At 37.4% G+C, this 24101-nt stretch overlaps 1 protein-coding gene across 1 annotated transcript in view; it reads left to right on the top strand.

The window, feature by feature from the left end:
* The first annotated feature begins 1941 nt into the window (after window positions 1–1941).
* The window catches only part of LOC101889721 (uncharacterized), a 33789-nt gene continuing 11629 nt past the window's right edge, over window positions 1942–24101 (top strand). Inside the window, exons 1-15 of the mRNA XM_059124313.1 lie at window positions 1942–2102; window positions 5401–5915; window positions 6065–6223; window positions 6289–6763; window positions 6834–7075; window positions 9178–10299; window positions 10362–10660; window positions 13048–13076; window positions 13157–13689; window positions 13756–13932; window positions 13991–14284; window positions 16894–17080; window positions 17159–17406; window positions 20438–21556; window positions 21631–21924. Of these exons, the coding sequence (XP_058980296.1) occupies window positions 5416–5915; window positions 6065–6223; window positions 6289–6763; window positions 6834–7075; window positions 9178–10299; window positions 10362–10660; window positions 13048–13076; window positions 13157–13689; window positions 13756–13932; window positions 13991–14284; window positions 16894–17080; window positions 17159–17406; window positions 20438–21556; window positions 21631–21924 (5678 nt within the window). The 5' untranslated portion in view covers window positions 1942–2102; window positions 5401–5415. The remainder of the gene's footprint in view (window positions 2103–5400; window positions 5916–6064; window positions 6224–6288; window positions 6764–6833; window positions 7076–9177; window positions 10300–10361; window positions 10661–13047; window positions 13077–13156; window positions 13690–13755; window positions 13933–13990; window positions 14285–16893; window positions 17081–17158; window positions 17407–20437; window positions 21557–21630; window positions 21925–24101) is intronic.

Below are 24101 nucleotides of genomic sequence, written 5' to 3'. Positions count from 1 at the left end.
AGCTATTGGACGAGTGGTTTAGAAATGACAGCAGTCTTAAGTTGGTTGCAGTTTTTTCATCTCACCCTGTATTCTTGATCAGCGTAAAATTCTAGGACGATTTAGCTCTGTTCGTCTGTTGTAATCACGCTATAGTCAAAACGAATTAAGATAGGAAGCTAAAATTTTGCACAGATCTATCTTTTGTCTGCAGGCAGGTCAATAACGGTACCCCATGATATTCGGTATTTTGATGATTTTAGCCGCATTTTCCAATGAAATTGTCTGAAATGCCACACAAGGAGTTCTTTATGAGTATTTTACCCCCTGAAAAAATAGTTCATATATGTCCACGATATCGTAATCTCCCATATAACGGCACCTCCCGATATTCTGTATTTTGATGATTTTAGCCTCATTTTTTAACGGAATTGTGTGAAAATCCTCACAGGGAGGATTTATTCCCTAGAAGAGAATTGTCTATATAGGTCCACGATATCGTAAACATCACCCCCCCCCCCCCCAACAGTAAAACGGTACCCCCAATATTCAGCATTTCGATGATTTTAAATTTTGAATTTTTGAATAATTTGAATTGATACCATTCCGTTCAAAGAGAAACAAGTAAATAGCAGCTAAATTTTTGCCGCGCCGAACTTTTTTTGTTATAGGTTGTGTTACCAATTCCGAACTTCAAATACGAAATTTGAAACAATTACGCTTAATAATGTCGCTAACATCATCGAATATAGGGAGGTATCGCTATATTGGGGCTATACGACAACGTGGGCCTACGTGGGTAAATTTTTTTATCATAGGTTAAGATCTTCAAAACAATATCGGTAAATAATGTCGATAAAATCTTCAAAATACCGAATATGGGGAGGAATCGTTGTAATGTGGCCTATAAGAAAACATGGAACCGCATACGCATTTTTTTTTGTCATAGGATTATTTTATAACGAACTTTAAATATATAAATATATTTTTTAGATATAAGTCAAAACAAATATATAATTCAAAACAATTTCAAAAGGCAGACAGATGGACTTCGAATTTTACCCTGTCCAGAATAGATATACTTTGCACATGAGTATTTCGAGGAGTTCCAAACGGAATGACAAAGTTAATATACCCTCTGTAGAATGGTGGAGGGTATAAAAAGGGCTAAAAAGAACATCTTATGGACTCGCTTGAGGGTTAAAACTGTCGACTCAAATAGTCCTCTTTTTGTTTTCAAAAATATTTCCGAAGACACTATTTCTAGAAGAAGAAAGAAGGGAAAATTTGTCTACTCTATTTAGGTTTCTTTGTGATGTAAATTTTAAAAACTCCTACTTTTAATCCGAATAATCTTCAATTGTTATCGGTAATATTCCACTGACTCCAAAACATCTTAATCCGAAAATTTCAAAAAATGTGAAATTATTTTGTGTTATTATTATTTTCTTGAACAGGCCTGCGAAATACAAAATATACCAATCGCAATGATCTGCATTTTTCAACAACCACTTGAAGTAAGCAATGGCAGCGGAATTGTTTTTTATGGTCAATGTTCGTGCGATAGATTGGATAATTTCCTTTGTAGCTACATACCGTGAGAGAGATAAGCGATAAGGCTATTAAAGAAAATAAAAATCGTTTTTAAAATATAGCGCGTGAGTATTAAGGTTCTATCGTCACTTAGGCGCACTTGTACGACATATAGAAAATCATAATAATTATAAGAAAAAACAAAAAAAAATACAACAAATCCATTAATCAACCGACAGTGGAGTCAATAATGTTTAATAACTGTAATCATTGACTTTTTTTCTTGGAAGAGACATACCTCATGCCACCAACACATTTGACTTTGAATTGCCTGTATTGGATTGCAATACGATTAACTACATATATGAGTGTTAATTCAACTACACAACTGGAATCTTATCAAATGACCCATAAAAAACAATTATTCTTATGATAACTTCAAACGTATCGAATTAAAAATTTGTTATAAATTCAATCGGTTCTTGGTGCCAGCTTTCAGTTGGCCGGTCGAAAGTTATTGGCCATACTTTCGAATAAAATTAAAAAAAAAATCCCCGAAAATCTCAGTCCTTAAAGGATCCTCCAAAAAGGTGGGTAATCGAAAACGAAAATGTGGAAGTGATTCGGAAGCTAATGTGTTGTGTATCAATGAGAAAGAACTACAAAATTAAAAAAAAACGACAACAACTTATTTGAAAAATTATATAATAACATGAAGTACATTTTATGGAAATGAAAATGACAGTGGAAATGCAACGTTTTAAAATACCTGTTCCCAGTGGTGTTTGTTATTAAAATTTGATCTTTAACTTCCTTCAAGCGAATGTTTCCGATCAATAAATACACAAAAAAAAAAAAAATATGAACAAATGAAATGAAATTTTGTCAAAAAGTGTCTGGATAACACCGGTTCAATATTCTTTCTGGCATAAATATAAAATTATACAAATTATAATTACATGAAAGTCAATAACACAAAATCAAGCAAATTGAGGTTTTTCAACTTCGTACCTTGAGGATGGAAAGAAAACAACTTCCTCGCAAATATTTCTTATAAAAAAATCACCACTAGTGCTCCGAAAATTTCTGGAGAATATTCTGGAAGCCACTGAAAAATATTCTTTAAAAAGTCCACGATTTTTGTTCTGGAAGCCACTGAAAAATATTTTTTAAAAAGTCCACGATTTTTGTTCTGGAAGCCACTGAAAAATATTTTTTAAAAAAATCCACGATTACTGGTCTAAAAGTCACTTCAAAAAATATTCTTTAAAAAATCCACGATGTTTGGTCTGGAATCCACTGAAAAATATTTTTTAAAAAATCCACGATTACTGGTCTAAAAGTCACTTCGAAAAAATATTTTTTAAAAAATCCACGATTACTGGTCTAAAAGTCACTTCGAAAAAATATTCTTTAAAAAATCCACGATTATTGGTCTGGAAGCCTCTGAAAAATATTCTTTAAAAAGTCCACGATTATTGGTCTGGAAGCCACTGAAAAATATTCTTTAAAAAGTCCACGATTATTGGTCTGGAAGCCACTTCAAAAAAATATTCTTTAAAAAATCCACGATTATTGGTCTGGAAGCCACTTCAAAAAAATATTCTTTAAAAAATCCACGATTTATGGTCTGGAAGCCATTGAAAATATTATTTAAAAAATCCACGATTTTTGGGTCTAAAAGTCACTTCAAAACAAATATTCTTTAAAAAGTCCACGATTTTTGGGTCTAAAAGTCACTTCAAAACAAATATTCTTTAAAAAGTCCACGATTATTGGGTCTAAAAGTCACTTCAAAAAATATTCTTTAAATATTCTTTAAAAAATCCACGATTATTGGGTCTAAAAGTCACTTCAAAAAATATTCTTTAAATATTCTTTAAAAAATCCACGATTATTGGGTCTAAAAGTCACTTCAAAAAATATTCTTTAAATATTCTTTAAAAAATCCACGATTATTGGCTTGGAAGCCACTGAAAAATATTTTTTAAAAAATCCACGATTATTGGCTTGGAAGCCACTGAAAAATATTTTTTAAAAAATCCACGATTATTGGCTTGGAAGCCACTGAAAAATATTTTTTAAAAAATCCACGATTTATGGTCTGGAAGCCACTGTAAAATATTCTTTAAAAAATCCACGATTTATGGTCTGGAAGCCACTGTAAAATATTCTTTAAAAATTTCACAATTATTGGTCAGGAAGCCACTGAAAAATATTCTTTAGAAAATCCACGATTATTGGTCTGGAAGCCACTTCAAAAAAAAATATTCCTTAAAAAGTCCACGATTTTTGGTCTGGAAGCCACTTCAAAAAAAATATTCTTTAAAAAGTCCACGATTTTTGGTCTGGAAGCCACTTCAAAAAAATATTCTTTAAAAAGTCCACGATTTTTGGTCTGGAAGCCACATCAAAAAAATATTCTTTAAAAAGTCCACGATTATTGGTCAGGAAGCCACTTCAAGAAATATTATTTAAAAAGTCCACGATTTTTGGTCTGGAAGCCACTTCAAAAAAAATATTCTTTAAAAAGTCCACGATTTTTGGTCTGGAAGCCACTTCAAAAACATATTCTTTAAAAAATCCACGATTATTGGTCTGGAAGCCACTGAAAAATATTCTTTAAAAAATCCACGATTATTGGTCTGAAAGCCACTTCAAAAAAATATTCTTTAAAAAATCCACGATTATTGGTCTGAAAGCCACTTCAAAAAAATATTCTTTAAAAAATCCACGATTTATGGTCTGGAAGCCATTGAAAATATTATTTAAAAAATCCACGATTTATAGTCTGGAAGCCACTGAAAATATTCTTTAAAAAATCCACAATGATTGGTCTGGAAACCACTGAAAAATATTTTTTAAAAAATCCAAGATTTATGGTCTGGAAGCCACTGAAAATATCTTTAAAAAATCCACGATTATTGGTCTGGAAGCCTCTGAAAAATAGTCTTTATTTAGTTTTTTTTTTAAATTTTATTGAATGAAAGCAAAAAATGTCGGAAATAGCATCAAATTTTAGAATAAATTTAGATTTGTTCAAATTGGTTGCCTTTGGCACGAATTATTTCATTCAAACGGCGAATGAAACCGTCACACGCTATCCGAATGTTGCTCTGCGGTATTTTGGCCCATTCCCGGCGAAGCGCTTGCTTGAGGTGATCGACACTTTGGTATTTTTTAGTGTCAACCTTGCTTTCCAAAATACTCCAGATACAACAGTCCAACATATTGGTATCCGGAGATTTTGGTGGCCATTGTGCGCTGGAATGAAGCGAGGAACCATTCTTGACTTTGTAACCATTCTTGAGTGACGCGTGCTGAGTGCGATGGTGCTAAGTCCTGTTGGAATGTCCAAGGTCTGCGGCCAAAACGTTTGCGTGCTCAAGGCTTTAATACACCCTCCAAAATATTTTCCCGATAATATTCGGCATTTATTCTGATGCCACGGTCGATTAATACGAGCGGAGAGCGACTATCCGTTGTTATGGCGGCATCAGCATGGTCGGCGCTTGAGTTCTCGTGACCAACCGAAGGTGAACATTGGCAAGTAAACACGATGATTTTGGACTTTTGGACAACGAATGTTTTCTTATCGGAGAAAATCAAATTCAGCAGTTCACCACTTTCGGCCAAGCGAAGCAACTCTTTAGCTCTTTTGAGTCTATTTTCATTCTGTTGCGCTGTAAGTTCTTGCACATTTTGGAATTTCAATGGCTTTACCCCGAACTCATTTTCCAATATTTTCCTAATGGAATATTGTGATATGTTCAGCTCTCGAGACATTTTTCGGCCGCTTCGACGCGGGTTTCGATATTCCAAATAAAAAAAATATTTTTTTTTTAAATTCTAGCAAAAATCAATTATCTTATTTCCTGTTTTTTTCAGATCATTTTCTTCAGCATGAAGTCGATGATTGTGGCTGCCACTTTGGCAGTATGCCTGTGTTTGAGTTGGGCAGCACCGCTGACGGAGGAAAATGTAAATATTGCTCCGGCTGCCGAAGAAAATTATCGCCTTATAACCGATATTGAACCCATAAACTATAACGTAACCCTGAAACCCTACCTATTGGACAGCGATCCCAGTGAGAAACGTTTCACCTTCGATGGTGAAGTTTACATTACGATCAAGCCCAAAGTTAACACAAGAACATTGGTTTTGCACAGCAGAAATTTGAAATATTCTCTGCGTGAATTTTATGCCAAGAGTCAACCAACTTTGAAGACAACTCTAGCCAATGTTGAACCCAACAACGTAACCCACATTGTAACCTATAGTTTGACCACTGATTTGGTGGCAAATCAGGAATATGTTTTGCATTTCGTCTACACGGGCACCATGGATGATGATATGCACGGTTTCTATCGTAGTTCTTACACGGATTCCAAGAATGTTACAAAGTAAGTAAGGGGAGGGATGGGGATTTTTCTTTTGTTTCTAATTCAGAAACAAAATTTCCTCGAAATTTTTAGGAAAACCATTTGATATCCTTTAAATGGAAATCTCTCTGAGCCAAAAAAATAATAATAAATTTTCATTTTCCTCTCAGATGGCTTGGTTCAACTCAATTCCAACGCAACCATGCTCGCCGTGCCTTCCCCTCCTATGATGAGCCTCGCTTCAAGGCTACTTTCGATGTTGCCCTTACCCGCCATAAGAGCATGAAGACTTACAGTAACACACGCATTGTCAACAGCACCACCAATGGGTGAGAAAAGAGAAACAAAAACACAAAATTCATAAATTTTACTAAATTTCCCCCTCCCTGCACAGTGATTATGTTACCGATCGTTATATGACAACACCCAAAATGTCCACCTATATTTTGGCCTTTATTGTCTCGGAGTTCAATGAGCGTTACGATGGTGAATTTGGCGTCATTGCCCGGCCCGAGTTCTATCAACAAACCGAATATGCCTACGATGTTGGTAAATTGAGTTTAAATGACTTGAGTGACTACTTTAACATTCCCTATTACTCCATGGGCAATGATAAAATGCACATGGCTGCTATACCCGATTTCTCGGCCGGTGCCATGGAAAATTGGGGTCTATTGACCTATCGTGAACGTGTGTTGCTCTATGAGGAAGGATCCACAACGCTGAGTGCTCAACAAAATATTGCCCGTATTGTGGCCCATGAACAGGCTCACATGTGGTTCGGTGATTTGGTTACATGCGAATGGTGGAGTTACACGTGGTTGAATGAAGGATTTGCCACCTATTTCCAATATTTTACAATTCATAATGTGAGAATGCAAAAAAAGAAAAAAAAAATGGTATTATTTTGAATTAATTTTTTATTTAATTTAATTTTAGGTCGAGCCCCACTATCAAATGGATGTACAATTCGTGGTCGATCAAATCCACAGTGTCATGAACATGGACTCGACCAACAGCACAAATCCCATGAGTGATGAAAACACCAACACCGAAGAAGATCTGGCCCGCATGTTCAACAGCATTTCCTACAACAAGGGTGGTACCGTCATTCGCATGGTCAAGCATTTTATGGGTGAAGAAAACTTTAAGAATTCCCTGCGCGAATATCTAAAGAAACAGTAAGTATTGAAATAGTGTGGCAATGTATGATGCATACTTTTAGGCTGCAATTGTCGTATTGGGGGTAATTTGTCTTTGATATTATATCCTCAGCCTTACTTTATACGCCAAATTGTCATGGAAATAACAGATCACAAGACCCTCTGGACGAAGTATGCTTCATGGCATTTAGGGTCAAATTAAGATTTTTCCCCCTCTTCAACATTTTTTGAAACTTTCGGTTAAAGATTAGAGGATTATTTCGGTTGCAAATATTAACCCAAAAGCGAGGTTCAAAAGGGGCATTTTTGATATTCTACAAAATTCTTTGCCAACAAATTCTGCTATTGGTACTAGAAGACAAAAAACTCTAAATTATATAAAGGTGTATCAGTGTTTCATGCGCATTTATGCAAAATACTCCTGCAAATTATCGCTTTTAGAAGGATAACGTGAAAGACAGAAGTATTCCTAATCAAATTCCAATATAAGTCACCAATGAAAAAAGTCCATATTTCCATTATATATCAAATAAATACAGGGTAAGAATTGGTCACCTTTGGCACGAATTATGGCCTTCAAACGGCCAATGAAACCGTCACACGCTGCCCGAATATTGCTCTGCGGTATTTTGGCCCACTCCCGGCGAGGCGCTTGCTTGAGGTGATCGACATTTTGGATTTTTTTAGTGCCAACCTTGCTTTCCAAAATACTGCAGACACAATAGTCACTGTGAGCTGGACATGAAGCGAGAAATCTCATTTTGTAACCATTCTTTGGTGGCGCGTGCTCAGTTCGATGGTGCTGAGTCCTGTTGGAATGTCCAAGGTCTGAGGCCAAAATGTTTGCATGCCCAAGGCTTTAATACACCCTCCAGAAATTTATTCTGATGCCACGGTCGATTAATACGAGCGGAGAGCGACCATCGGCTGTTATGGGGGCCCACACCATCACCATGACCGGCGCTTGAGTTCTGGAGGCCAACCGAAGGTGTACATTTTCAGCTGACCTCTTTGGCAAGTAAACACAATAATTTTGTTTGTTTACAAACTGCTGGACAACGAATGTTTTCTCATCGGAGAAGTCCAAATTCGGCAGTTCACCACTTTCGGCCAAGCGAAGCAACTCTTTAGCTCTTTTGAGTCTATTTTCATTCTGTTGCGATGTAAGTTCTTGCACTTTTTGGAACTTCAATGGCTTTACCCCCAGCTCATTTTTCAATATTTGTCGATTGAAATAATGCAATATGTTCAGCTCACGAGCCATTTTTCGGCCACTGTGACGCGGGTTTCGATCAAGTCGCTTCTTTACTTTTCGAACCATTTCTGCTGACGTTGCTGTTTTCTTCCATCCACTTTCCTTGATGTCGGGCTACGCTACTAGTATCATGTTATAGAGCGATGGTACGAGACACAAAACACATTTAAATGCTGGAGTGCTCTAACGATAGCCACTTGTGGTTTTAAGCCAAATATAAAGTAATCAAACTATCACGCTTGATTTCCATCACGAATAATTTTTTTTCTGGAAAATTCTCACCAAAATGCTTTTGTACGCTCGTAAACAATATAATGAGCTGCCACTGGAATAATTTTAACAGCTGTCGGACGAGTGGCTTAGAAATGACAGCAGTCTGAAGTTAGTTGCAGTTTTTTCATCTCCCCCTGTATATGTCATATATCAGCTCAAATTCAATAGATTTGTTCATATTTAACCGAATTTTAACGTTTGGTGAAATCCCGTCCGGTATAACTATTGCTCCAATAACTATTTTTTAATGTAATCCTTATCGAACTCATATCATGCACTATGCAGCAATGTTATTGGGTTCTTAGGTGGTATAATTTACTTCACAAAAATTCCCAATATAAAATACGCATAGGGGTGTAGGGTATCATATAGTCGGTCGCGCCCAACTTTTGACCTTTCCCTACAGGTTTATAATGTAATTTTTTAATTGTGTCATGCATACTTTTAGGCTATAATTTACAGGTCATTATTTTAATATAAATTAGGAAAACAAAAAAACAGGCCTCATAGGTACCTTCAACTCCCTTTAGAATAACTTAAAAATTATGCATTTATTACCAAAATTATTTTTCTTTTCTTTACTCTCCGCCAGCGAATACACCAATACCGTTCCCTCAGATTTGTTCGCCATGTGGAAGAAACACACTCCCGCCAAATTCCAAAACTATGCCGATGGTCTGTTCAAGAGCTTTACCGAACAAGTCGGTTATCCAGTGATAACCTTCAATTTGACCACACCCACCACTTTGGTTATTAGCCAAAAACGTTTCCTGTTGAAGGAAGGTGATGGTGCCGACGGCAGCCTATTGTACACTGTACCCATTACCTATACCACCAATGTTGAGAACAATTTCAATTCGACCGAACCCAAATTGTTTGTTACGACCGCTACCAGTGTCGAACAAACCTTGCCTCAAGCTGTCTCCTGGGTTATTGGTAATATCCAGGAAACCGGTTATTATCGTGTCAACTATGATGTTAAATCCTGGCATGGTATCCATCATGCTTTGCTCACCAACAACTGGGGTGGCATCCATGAGCTGAATCGTGCCCAGGTTGTGGACGATCTCTTCAACTTGGCCCGCGCCAGTGTCATTGACTATGAGTTGGCTCTCGATATCTTGGCCTATTTGAAGACCGAAACAAATTACCTGCCCTGGACTGCTGCCTTCAATGGCTACAATTATTTGGTTATTCGTTTGGGTGTTGAGACCAAAAACTTTGCCGTCTACATTCGTGATATGACCTCCAAGGCTTACGATTTCTTGGGCTTCGAAGATAAACCAACTGATACCACCTTGGATATTTACAATCGTGCCAAGATCTTGTCATGGGCTTGTAAATTCGGCAAAAAGGAATGCATCACCAAGACCCAGGAATATTTCAAGAATATGGACAACAAACCGGTGCCAGTGAATATTCGTTCCGTCGTCTATTGTACTGCCATGCGTGAGGGAACCCAACAGGATTTCGATAGACTCTACAACAAATACCTGAAAGAAACTGTAGCCACCGAAGTCATTCTGATTATGAACTCTCTGGGTTGTGTCAAGGACTCGGATCTTGTGAAAAAATTCTTCAACATCATTTTATCGGATAAGATTCGTCGCCAGGACAAATCTTCTGCCCTCAGCAGTTTGTACAGTGAAAACAATGAGAATGTTGAACCTGTTTTCGATCTGGTTACTGAAAATGTGGATAAATTGGCTGAAGCGTAAGTAAATCACGTATTGTTTGCAGTTTCAATGCACTAATTTTTATATTTTGCACTTTCAGTTTGGGTGATTATTCCTCGGTTGCATCGGCCATCTCTGGTATTGCTGCCCGTTTCACAACTACCCAGCAACAGACTAAGCTAAAGAATTTCAATATCCAAAACCGATCGAAATTCGGAAACTCTGCCCGTACCTTGGATGCTGCCGAAAATACAGTGGCTGAGAATTTGTTGTGGGCCACCAACAAATTGGGTGTTTTCAAGTCACATTTGGAGAAGTACACTACTGGTGGTAGTGCCAGTTTGAGCGGTTTCACCGCCCTCTCCATGGTACTGTTTGCCGTTTTGGCACGTTTCTTGTGCTAAGGGGTCCTGCAGTCCCATTTTAGTTATCAATTTGTTGTTTGTAAAAGTCGTTGCCTAGTTTTTAATCCATTAAAAATAAACCAATATATTTATATGTATTATTACCAAAATCCTTATCGAATAACATCATAACTGATAGCGGTATTATCTGATCATAAAATTAGTTAATTGCAGTTATAGGTAACAATCAGGTGCTGTTGGGTGCATGAGTTCTTATAAATCGAATATAGTGGTAGTTGTTTTACTTTCGCTCTGCTATCTTTGCAAATCGATTATCTCATTCGAATAATAGAAATACTTTTCGATAATAAGCCAGGAGGAGAAAGATTACATTTGGGCGGGGCCTACCACGTTTATTTTAAGTAAAGGGCCCGAGGGACAAACATGAATGTGTGTGCAAAAATTGGATGACTGTTCTCAAGATCTGACATTATGGAAATTGACTTTGGTGATGAATAAAATTTTCTGGATGAACATCATTCGCACCACACTTAGTAAAACCAGTAAAGAAAGGCTCAAAGTCGGCGGGACCGACTTTATGATGTCCTAGACCAATTTGAATTTTATGGGGACCTATATCCAAATCTGAACCGATCTCGATAAAATTTGGCGAATTTATTTCTAAGCTATATTTGATATATTTTCTCCAATATCGTTGTTGCAAACGGGGTGCATACTACAGCTGTGGAAGACAAAAATAACAATTCGGATGAACAATATATATTTAAGTTATATCTCAGGCGATTTCCACCAAATTTGGCACACTAGTTTCTAGGCTCAATTTGGTTATATGTGCCAAATTCCATCCTATTTTGACTAATAGTTCACATTTGATGCGCAATAAAAGTAAATCGGTTGAAGATATATATGGGAGCTATATCTAAATTTTCCAATCCAATCCTCCAATTTCAGTAGGGATCGTCTTTGGACCAAACAAATGTTTTGTGCAACATTTTATTTAGATCGGGCAATAAATGCCACCAGTACTTTGTTTACAATAATAAATGGACAGACGGACGGACATGCATAAATCGAATGTAATGAATGTAATTCTGTGCAGATCATCAAAAGGTACTATCCTTCTCTTTGTTACAAACAAATGCACATAGGCATAATACCTTATCACAGTGTGGTATAGGTTACAAAAATTGTGGAAACCCTAATGTGCTCTTTCACGGCCCTGCTCTAAAAGGACATTCCCTTTTCCTCTGATAATTTTTACTACTTTCGTTGCCTTTTATGGCCTATGAGAAGAAGGGACCCTCTGCTCTTCTATAGCAAGAATGAACCTTCGTCTCTTCTATGGCAAGAATAAACCTTCGTCTCTTCTATGAGAAGAAGAGACCTTCGGCTCTTCTATGAGAAGAAGACACCTTCGGCTCTTCTATGAGAAGAAGACACCTTCGGCTCTTCTATGAGAAGAAGACACCTTCGGCTCTTCTATGAGAAGAAGAAACCTTCGGCTGTTCCGTGAGAAGAGCCTTCGGTCCTTTTATGAGAAGAAGAGACCTTTGACTCTTCGATGATAAGAATGAACCTTCGGCTCTTCTATGAGAAGAAGAAAACTTCGGCTCTTCTATGAGAAGAAGAAACCTTCGGCTCTTCCGTGAGAAGAGCCTTCGAGAAGAAGAAACCTTCGGCTCTTTCGTGAGAAGAAGAGACCTTTGACTCTTCGATGAGAAGAATGAACCTTCGGCTCTTCCGTGAGAAGAGGAGACCTTCGGTCCTTTATGAGAAGAAGAGACCCTTGATTCTTCGGTTAGAAGAAGAGACCGTTAACTCGTCGGTGAGAAGAAGATCCCTTTGACTCTCCAGTGAGAAGAAGAGACCCTTGATTTTTCGGTTAGAAGAAGAGACCTTTGACTCTTCGGTGAGAAGAAGAGACCTTCGGCTCTTTCATGAGAAGAAGAAACCTCCAACCTCCGAGAATGTGAGAAGAGATCTTTTTATGTTCTGTGAGAAGAGACCTTCGAGACTTCTACGAGAAGATCTTCCGTTTTCAATGAGAAGACCTTCTGCTCTTCAGTGATAAGACCTTCAGCTTATCAATGAAAAGACCTTCAGCTCATGTATGAGAAGGCCTTCTGCTCATCTATGAGAAGACTTCGAAGAAGGCGGCACTTCCTTTAGAATTCCTTTGGCTTTTCTATGAGAAGACCTGGGATTTATTTTTTAGAAGACCTTCGGTAATACTTACTTTCATTCAAATTATCGTGTTAATCAGAAAGCGCAATTTAAAAGTTTGTGATACCCAAATTATCACACTACCCCTATTGCCAAGGGGACATCCCCGATGTGGTGATGTTTTTGCAAAAGCAGAAAAAAAAAGTTATCTTCAATTATTTTCAACACTTATTGAATGAAATAAAATTCTCTCCACAGATCTAATCGCGTGGCGTTCAAATTTCATAGTACTTCAATACTTTCGATTTCTTGTTTGCGATTTCGCTGTAGACCACCATACCAGTCTTAATCAACATTTCGCTGACAGCAAACAACAATACAACGCGGATCGGATCGGCTCGGACTGGTGGCAATTGATGTGTTCCAACAGTTAATTTACGGCATTGAAATGAAATTGTTTATCATTTGTTTGTGCCTGTTTGTGCTGGGGGCAAGTCGCGGTACTCTGGCCCAAAATTATCGCCTGCCAAAAAATGTTATACCCACTGGTTATGACATAGCCATAAAACCTTATCTGGAGACTCGCGATGGAGCCAAAAAATTTACCTTTGACGGTGAGGTCAACATAACACTGCATGCCGTTGAAGAAAATGTCAAAAATATCACTCTGCACAAGGATTATATTGAGATTTTGGATACGATTCTGTATGATGGCGAGGGACGAATTGTGGAGCGCGTTGCCAGTGAAAAACTGTTATACGAAACATTAACGGATAAACTGACCGTGCCCTTACAAACGGCATTGGTGCGCGATAGAAATTATAGTTTGTATTTTAATTACACTGGACAAATTCGAAGTGGTTTGGCGGGTGTTTTCCGCGGCACGTATGACGATGAGAGGTAAGGTGAATGGGTGTGGTTTTAAATCATTTAATTAAAACATTTATGTATGTAATTTATTTGTAGTGCGATCTATATATCCGATTGGTATGCCATTACCCAACTGCAACGGATTGATGCCCGCACTGCTTTTCCATGTTTCGATGAACCCCAATTGAAGGCCACATTCCGGATGCGCATTACCCGACCCAACCACTATTTGTCATTTTTCAATACCAGAATTTTAAACTCCCAGGCAGAGAGGTAAGAAAGTGAATACCAACATAATTTTTAAATTTTAATTTTGGAATTTGAATTTTAGCAATAACCGTTACACGGATTATTTCGATACCACTCCACCCATGTCCACGTATTTGGTTGCCTTTATGGTCGGACCTTTCGAAGTCCAGGGTGATGATGACTTCAAATTGATTATTCATCGATCGCTAATGAACAACACGGCCTATACGCGAGAAGTTGCCCTGAAAACAATAGCAGCCTATGACAAATACACCCAATTGCCCTATAAGACATTGGGTAATGCGTTAATGCAAAAGGCTGGCTCAAGACGTTTCCCCCACAATGGTATGGAAAATTGGGGATTGGTTATATATCAGTAAGTAAAAAAAAACAAGTTTGAAAGTAATTGCCGCTTTGCGGGGTGTTAGAATTCAATGTTAGTCTCCGAACCAAAAAAATTTGTACACATATGTGCAAAAGTAGACAGATGTGGCTCATAAAAAATAACTTAAAACAGGGTTTTATGCCCTCCACCATACAGGGTTGCCCATATTCGACATATGTGGAAAAGTAGACAGATGTGGCCCATAAAAAATGAAATAAAACAGGGTTTTATAACCTCCACAATACAGGGTTGCCCATATTCGACGGACCTTTGGGTCCATTCCAATCAACGAGGCTTGTCCGCAGGCAAAATTCTTTGCGTCAATTGAATTTTGTACGGGAACAAATGCAAATCAATGCGAATAATCCGTTGTAAAGTGGACCAAGCCATGCCCAACTGCTGAGAACGGCGTTTTTGGGATGTTCTTGAGGACCTCTCAACACTGGCTCGTACGGCAGCGATATTCTCGGCCGATCGCCTTGGTCGACTTTTATATGGCCTCTGCGGATTAGAAAGAGCCTTACCACTCGAAAATTTTTCGTATAAACGCTTAACGGTGTTCTTAGAAGGCGAACTTCTCACATTTTTTATTGCTTTAAAAGCACGTTGAGTTTTCTCAATTGACTTCAATTGACACAAATGACTATTTCAGCGCGCTCGCGTGGCGTGTATTGGTTCATGGTAAATATCTGCTTGGACTGACGCTTCAAACGCGGCATGTCATTAAGCAATGTGACATCTCTGTCAAAAGTTCTACGATACGATATCGTATAGCCCCCATACAACTGTGACCTCCGCTATTCGATATTTTGACGATTTTAGGGACATAACTCACCGGAGTTATATTTTTTTATATTTTAGAGTTCGTAGGAACTATAGTCTATGCCAGAAAGCTGTGTATGCAGGTTAAGGTCTTCGTATAGCCCCATACATCAGCGACTCCCTATATTCGGTATTTTGATGATTTTAGATAGAATATTCAACGAAATTTCGTATTGGAAGTTCCTAATAGGAACCGCAGACTGTGAAATTGTCTATGTAGGTCTTCGTAAAGCCCCGATAGAACAGTACCTCCCTATTCAAGGGATTTTTTTCAAGTTTTATATTTGAATACCCCAATATAACGGCTATATTCGGTATTTTTAAGGTTTTAACAGAATTTTTAACGGATTTTGTTTTATTGAAATTTTCCAAATTCGTTCTAAATGGTGGAGGGTACTAAAAGCTCGGCCGGGCCAAGCATACAGCTTTTTATTTGTTAATGAACCAAAATTGCTGCTATTTATGCCCCACAACAGTATGTGTTGGAAGTATTATAAGTTTGATTGGACCAAGAAACTATATATGTATCTTGCTATCTCGCCAAGCTGAGTCGTTCTATATAAATGGTGAGATAAAAAAAAAACTGCAACAAAGTCAAACGTCATAATTTTTACATTTTTTTTTTAATTTTTTGAATAAAAGCAAAAAATGTCGGAAAAAGAATCAAATTTTTGAATAAGTTTAGATTTGTTCGAATTGGTCACCTCTGGCACGAATTATGGACTTCAAACGGCCAGTGAAACCGTCACACGCTGCCCGAATGTTGCTCTGCGGTATTTTGGCCCATTCCCGGCGAAGCGCGGGAATGGCTTTAATACACGGCTTTAATACACCTTCCAGAATATTGTCGCGATAATATACGGCATTTATTATGATGCCACGGTCGATTGATACGAGCGGTGAGCGTCCATAGGCTGCTATGGCGGCCCGCACCACCAGCATGACCGGCGCTTGAGTTCTGGTGGCCAAGCGAATGTTTTCTCATCGGAGAAAACCAAATTCGGCAGTTCACCACGTTCGGTCAAGCGAAGCAACTCTTTAGCTCTTTTGGTCCATTTTCTTTCTGTTGCGGCGTAAGATGTTGTACTTTTTGGAATTTCAATGATTTTACTCCGAGCTCATTTATTAATATTTACCGAATAGAATATTGCGATATGTTTAGCTCCCGAGCCATTTTTCGGCCGCTTCGACGCGGGTACGAATTTTTTACTTTTCGAACCATTTCTGCTGATGTTGCTGTTTTCTTCCGTCAACTTCCTTGACGTCGAGCCACACTACCAGTATCACGGTAACGAACGTTGGTACGAGACATTTAAATTCTGGAGTGCTCTAACGATAGTCACTTGTGGTTTTCAGCCAAATATAAAGAAATTACACTATCACGCAGTCTGAAGTTGATTGCAGTTTTTTCATCTCACCCTGTATATCAGTACCTCCCTATATTCTGTCTTTTGACGATTTTAGGTACAATATTCACCGATTTTTTTTTTTTTTTTTTTGAAATTTCGTATTGGAAGTTCCTCATAGGTACTACAGACAGAAAATTGTCTATGCAGGTCCAATATTCAACGATTTTTTTTTTTTTTTTTTTTTTTTTGTTTTTTGAAATTTCGTATTGGAAGTTCCTCTGTGACAGAAAATTGTCTATGCAGGTCCAGGTTTTCGTATATCCCCGATAGAACGGTACCTCCCTAAATTCGGTATTTTGATGATTTTAGCTACATTTTTTACCGAATTTTTTTAAGTTTTATTATTATTATTTTTTTATATTTTTCCAGTGACTCAGTTTTATCTCATCAAACCAATTACACCGATGGTTGGGCGGACAAGGAATATACGGTCACAATTCTGGTCCATGAAACGGCTCACATGTGGTTTGGCAACAGTGTCACATTCAAATGGTGGAGTTACTTTTGGCTAAATGAGGCCTTTGCTCGTTACTATCAATACTATTTGGCACATGAGGTAAGTCCAGCGCCCACGCCCCCCAGAAAATACTTTTAATTTTTCTATAATTTTTTATTTTTCAAAATTATATTCTAGATCTATCCTGAATTTGAACTGGACAAACAATTTGTGGTGAATCAAATACATTTGATATTCGGCACCGATGCCACCCAGAGCACCCAACCGCTGACAAGTCCCGAAGAGAGCATCAACAGTCCATCACAGGTGGCATATAAATTCAGTGGCATCACCTATGCCAAGGGTGCGGCAATTGTTCGTATGTTCTGCAATTTAATGGGCAAAGAGAATTTTGATAATTCTCTGAGAGAATATTTAAAAGAGAAGTAAGTGCAATTTGCAGGCAGGACTCCTTCCATCTATTTTTATGTCTGTCTTTTATCATACTGTCTTCTATACATAGACGAATTTTTTTTTAATGACCTAATGAACCGGTGTCATATCCTTTTAGTCTTATATTTAACTTAGACCTTGTAGGGTTCTTCGATGGTGACAGCTCTATTCGATGAAAGCCCTACACAGATCTTCCATCTATTGAATTAATTTTATCCCCAGAAGTGTTCTAGCCATAGAAGACGTTCCACAGGACTTATACTCAAAAGGCTCTCTTTAGATGTTTCATCCATAGGATAGTTTTATACAAGTTATCCGAATGATAAAAATGTATTGGCCGCCTTATGCAAATGCTTTGAATGAATTATCCGCTTTATCCAAATGATACAAATGTATTGTGCGCCTTATGGAAATGATGTGAATTCTATTCATAGAAAGCCCTTTACAGATCTTCTATCTATTGAATTAATATAATTCCCAGAAGAGTTCTAGCAATAGAAGACGTTCCACAGGACTTATACTCAAAAGCTCTCTTTAGATGTTTCATCCATAGGATAGTTTTATACAAGTTATCCGAATGACAAAAATATATTGTCCGCCTTATGCAAATGCTTTGAATGAATTATCCGCTTTATCCAAATAATACAAATGTATTATCCAAATGGCATAAATGTGTTATCCTTGTTATACATAGGACATAAATGTATTAACCGCGTTATCCAAATGACATAAATGCATTATCCGATCTAATGATATAAATGGAATATCCACGTTAACCAAATGGCATAAATATATTATCCAATATAATAATATAAATGGATTATCCGCGTTGTCTAAATGACGTACATGTATTATCCACGTTATCCAAATGGCATAAACGCATTATCCAGGGACCTAAATGTATTATCCACGTTTTCCAAATGGCATAAATGCATTATCCATGTTATGCAAAGGACATAAATGTATTTTCCCCGTTATCCAAATTACATAAATGTATTATGCGCGACATAAAAGTATTATCCGCGTTATGCAAAGGACAAAATGTATTATCCGCGTTATCCAAATGACAATAATGCGTTATAAACCTAATGCAAATGATATAAATGGAATATCCGCTTTATCAAAATGGCATACATACATTCTCCGCGTTGATCGAATGACAGAAATCCGCTTTATCCAAATTACATAAATGCATTATCCACCTTATCCAAATGACACAAATGGATTATTTTTGGAATTTCCCCGTCCCTGTACATGGAATATCCGCGTTATCCAAATTATGCAAATGGATTATCCACGTTATCCAAATTATGCAAATGGATTATCCACCACCATGTCTTATCCGCGATATGAAAATGATAAAAATGTCTACGTTATCCAAATAATTTTATCCAAATGTCAAATGCAAAGCGTCATAAATTCACTATCCGAATTATTATAATCATATCATTTTTCATCCAGGTTATCCTAATGGCATGTATAGATTATCCGTGTCATCCAAATGCGTAAATGTATTATCCACATGATTCAAATAATCTTATCCAAATGTCAAATGCAAAACGCCAGCAATTCACTATTGGAATTATTGAAATTATATAATATTTTTTATCCAGGTTATCCAAATGACATCCGTGTCATCCAAATGACATAAATTTATTATCCACGTTATACAAATGCCACAAATGCATTATCCTTGTTACCCAAATTACATAAAGGGACTATCCCGTTGTCCGCATGACAGTAACCCTATGAATTATCTGTGTTACATAAATGCATTATCCTAAATAAATGCATATACGTAAGTGGTTTATCCGCGTTATCCAGATGATCGTTTGTAGCTCTTCTAATCATACAAAGATTTCTATGTTTACTCTATTTACAGAAAACTTTTTGAAAACCTTCAGTCCAATGAAGATTCGAAATTGATTTTCTAATTGTAAAAGACATTCAAGCCTGGTGTAAGCCTATTTTCAAATGTCTTCTACAGGTATATTATGCTTCAAAAATCTTCTGTGGGTCTTCTATACTCAAAATATATTTCATCCATAGAACTCTTTTCTAGTTCGTCTATCCATAGATCTTATATCAATTCTCTATCCATAAAATACCTTCTCTAGGTCTCCTATCCAAAAAAAAAACATTTTTTATCCATAGAAGATCTTATGTGGTAAATTTATCTATAGAATACCAACACCAAGGCCCTCTATTCAAAAAAACCCCAGTGAGAAAACTTTTTTAAGGCCTTCAGTCAAATCAAGATTCGCTATTGATTTTGTAATTGTAAAAGACATTCAATAGTCCCTCTGTCCTTCTTCTAGTCTGCTGTAAATCTATTTTCAAATGCCTTCTATAGGTCTATTATGCATCAAAAATCTTCTGTGGGTCTTCCATACTCAAAATACATTTCATCCATAGAACTCTTTTCTAGTTCGTCTATCCATAGATCTTAAAACAATTCTCTATCCATAAAATACCTTCTCTAGGTCTCCTATCCAAAAAAAAAAACATTTTTTATCCATCGAAGATCTTATGTGGTAAATTTATCTATAGAATACCAACACCAAGGCCCTCTATTCAAAAAAACCCCAGTGAGAAAACTTTTTTAAGACCTTCAGTCAAATCAAGATTCGCTATTGATTTTCTAATATTAAAATATATTCAATAGTCCCTCTCTCCTTCTTCTAGTCTGCTGTAAGCCTATTTTCAAATACCTTCTATAGGTCTATTTTGCATCGAAGATCTTCTGTGGGTCTTCTATACTTAAAATACATTTCATCCATAGAAGATCTTATATTAATTCTCTATCCAAAAAACTCCCTTCTTTAGGTCTCCTAATCATAAACAGTACATTTATCTATAGAATACTAACACCAAGTTCATCTATCCCGTAGTAAGGCCTTTTGTAGATTGGATGGCCTCTAGACCCCTTCTATCCAGAGCAATCCTTCTAGAGATCTTCCCTGTATTTTATAATCGATGTATTTTCTCATAATCTCATATTAACATAATTTCCGTTTTTTTCAGCCACTTGAAAAGTACTGTACCCGCCGACCTATTCAAACACTGGAAACAGCACTGGCCAAGCGATCATCATGTCGATTTAGAACAATTATTCAGTGATTGGACCGAACAGCCGGGTTTTCCCATCATAAATATTACGACCACCGAATCCGGGAGTTATGTGCTAAAACAACAACGTTTCATCCTGGATCCCACAGATGGAAGTGATCTAAGCCTAAAATATACCATACCCATAACCTACACCACCGATAGCGAAAAGAATTTCGATGACCTCACACCGAAATTTTATTTCAATAAAACCCAAAACGAACTGGTATTTGGCGATTCGAAAGCAGATAAGTGGATTATTTTGAATTTACAACAATCCAACTATCATCGCGTTTTCTATGACCCACAACTGCTGGATAAGATAAGCGAAGCTCTGAAGGCCAGCAATCACAGTGGCATTCATGTTATTAATCGGGCCCATTTGATCGATGACCTCTTTACCTATGGACGCATTGGCCTCATGGGCTACGACAAAGTGTTTGCCTTTATGGAATATTTGGCAACGGAAGTTGAATATTTACCCTGGAATCCGGTCTTCAAGGCATTCGATGTGATAAGCCAACGTTTCACCTTGCAACAACACAAGCAATTTGGCAAATTTTTATTTGATATCACGTCTGCGGTGTATAAAAAGTTGGGATTTGAAAATCCCAATGACACCGTTTTGGATGTCTACAATCGCAATAAGATCATATCTTGGCTGTGTAGATATCATCATGACGATTGTAATCTAAAGGCCCAACAATATTACCCATCATGGGAGACCGAGCATGTGCCAGCTGATTTCCAGGAAACTCTCTACTGTGCCGCCAATCGCTATTCTAACTACCACATTTATTATTCATTGAAGCAAATGTTCGTTAGCCCCAACCTCCAAAAACAAAAGGAGAAAATTTTACGTACCATGGGCTGTACTCGGGAATATATGGAGCACCACTATTTCTACTTACTGAGTGAGGCTGTTCCAAAGGATATGAAGACTGCCGGCATTAATGCCTTATACACACAAACGCCGGAAAATGTGGAACCATTGTTTAATACCATCTCGGAAAGTGTGGATGTCTTGGCTGGAGCGTAAGAAACCCTACCCCGCAACAGTTTTTCTGTTTAATTGCCTAATTGATTTTGTTTTCCTTTTTTCCCCTCAGTTTGGGTAGCTGGTCAGCTACTGCCACGGTTATCAGTGGTTTAGCCAATTACTTTACCACACCGCAACAATTGAAAATGCTACAGGACTTCGTTGACACAAAGGGCCATTTGTTTGGCACCTCGATTACAACACTGGAAAATGCCGTCAAGAATGTGGAGCAAAATTTGGCCTGGTCCGAAAAGTATCTGGGTAGCCTTTTCCAATATTTGGATGAACGTAATTCAGCAGTAACACTCCAGGGCATGTCCTTGCTGGTGCCTTTATTTTTATTTGTATTATTCAATAAAATCTGGTAAGCAGATTTAAGGTTGAAATGAAATGTTCACTTTTGTTGTGTAAATAAAAACAAACAGCTTTACTTTGTGAAATATATAAACTAAAGTGTGTGTGAAATATTCGGAATAAGATTATATGGTAGCAGTGCATTTTCGAAGACCCTCTGGTCGTGACCACTTGTCCCTCTATGAGATTTTGGTTTGGTCTTCTATGAGAAGATCGTTTGGTCTTCCATGAGAAAACTTTCTGGTCTTCTATGAGAAAACTTTCTGGTTTTCTATGAGAAATCCGCCTGGTCTTCTATGAGAAGTCCTTCTGGTCCTTCTGGTCTTCTATTGGAGGACTTTCTGGCTTTCTGTGAGAAGACCTTCTTGTCCTCTATGAGAAGATCCTCTGGAACGGTAAGAATACCTTCTTCTGTAAGAATGTCTTCTTCAGATCTTCTGAAAGAAGACCTTCTGGTCCTCTATGAGAAGACATCTGTCCTTCTTCTGTAAGAATGTCTTCTTCAGATCTTCTGAAAGAAGACCTTCTGGTCCTCTATGAGAAGACATCTGTCCTCTATGGTCCTCTATGAGAAGACATATTTTATGAGAAAACCTTCTGGTCTTCTATTGGAGGGCTTTCTTCGAAAAGACCTTCTGGTCCTCTATGAGAAGATCCTCTGGAACGGTAAGAAGACCTTCTTCTGTAAGAATGTCTCCGTCATCTTCTGTAAGAAGACCTTCTGGTCGCATATGAGAAGACCTTTCGGTCTTTTATGAGAAGATCTTTTGGCCTTCTATCTGAAGACCTTCCGGCCATCTATGAGGAGACCTTCCGGTCTTCTGTGAGGAGACCTTCTAGTCTTCTTCTATGAGGAGACCTTTTAGTCTTCTTCTATGAGAAGACCTTCTGGTCTTCTTCTATGAGAAGACCTTCTGGTCTTCACCTATGAGAAGACCTACTCGTCTGCTATGAGTAGACCTTCTGGTCTCTGGACTCCTATATGAAGAAATATTGGACTTCTATGAGAAGATCTTCCGGTCTTCTATGAGAAGACCTTCTGGTCTTCTATAAGTAGATCTTGTGGTCTTCTATAAGTATACCATGTAGTCTTGTATGAGAAGACCTTGTGGTCTTCTGTGAGAAGACCTTCTGGTCTTGGTTCCTGCTCTTGGTTTTTGCTGTTGCCACACCGGTAGACCAAATTTAATATTGCCTCCTTTTTATAGTGTAGGATATAAAAATTCTCATGGGGCAGCCACGGATGAGGAGACTAAAAAAACCACGTTATATGCCATTAGTACATTTCAGGGAACAAGGGCAAATGCCAAAATGAGTCACCTTGTGGAAGAAGCCGAAATCGAAATTTCTTCCGTTTGACGAAATACATAATGTTCTATCCTGCCGAGATCCAAGCAATTAGATATTGAAGATTTACGTGATGCACATATTTGTCATTAGTTCCCCTTAGTTCAATATTTGGGCTATTGGGTTCTTGAATATGATTCGTAAGGGGTTCTCTCATTCTCTGTGATCCACATCGATGGTTATTTCCATAAAAAGAGTTAGAAAATCGCACAAACAAACGATTATAATACTATTTGGATAAGCACAATCGTTATCAAAATTCTCCCCTAATTGTGGAGACTTTAGACAACGCCACAATCTTATCAGAGGCTAATATTTAGCGGAATATTTTATGATTCACTTTGTTGTATTAAATTAAAAGGTAAATGCAAGGCCAAAAAAAAAACATAACCAAACAAAGGGGCCTTAAAATTATAATATTTTCTGAAATATAAACGAAAATGAAACATATTTTACAAGTATGGAGTCAAAACAATCAAACATCCAAATGGCGCTCAGCTTTTGAACGTTATTTTTTTAATGACATAGATTCTGCTCCAAGAAACAACTCATCAAAAAAGCCCTATGAATTATAATTTTTATACCCTCCACCATACTATCGAGGGTATATTAAATTTGTCATTCCGTTTGTAACTCCTCGAAATACTTATGTCAGGCCCAACAAAGTATACATTTCCTGATCAGCGTAAAATTCTAAGGCGATTTAGCCATGTCCGTCTGTCTGTCTGTGTGTCTGTCTGTCTGTCCGTCTGTTGTAATCACGCTATTTTTCGAACAAATTGAGATAGAAGGCTAAAATTTTGCACACATATAGGTTCAAGTTATCATATAGTCCCCATA

The sequence above is a fragment of the Musca domestica genome, unplaced genomic scaffold, assembly GCF_030504385.1.
Source record: "Musca domestica strain aabys unplaced genomic scaffold, Musca_domestica.polishedcontigs.V.1.1 1, whole genome shotgun sequence".
Taxonomy (NCBI): Eukaryota; Metazoa; Arthropoda; class Insecta; order Diptera; family Muscidae; genus Musca; species Musca domestica.
This window is presented reverse-complemented; position numbering and strand designations above follow the sequence as displayed.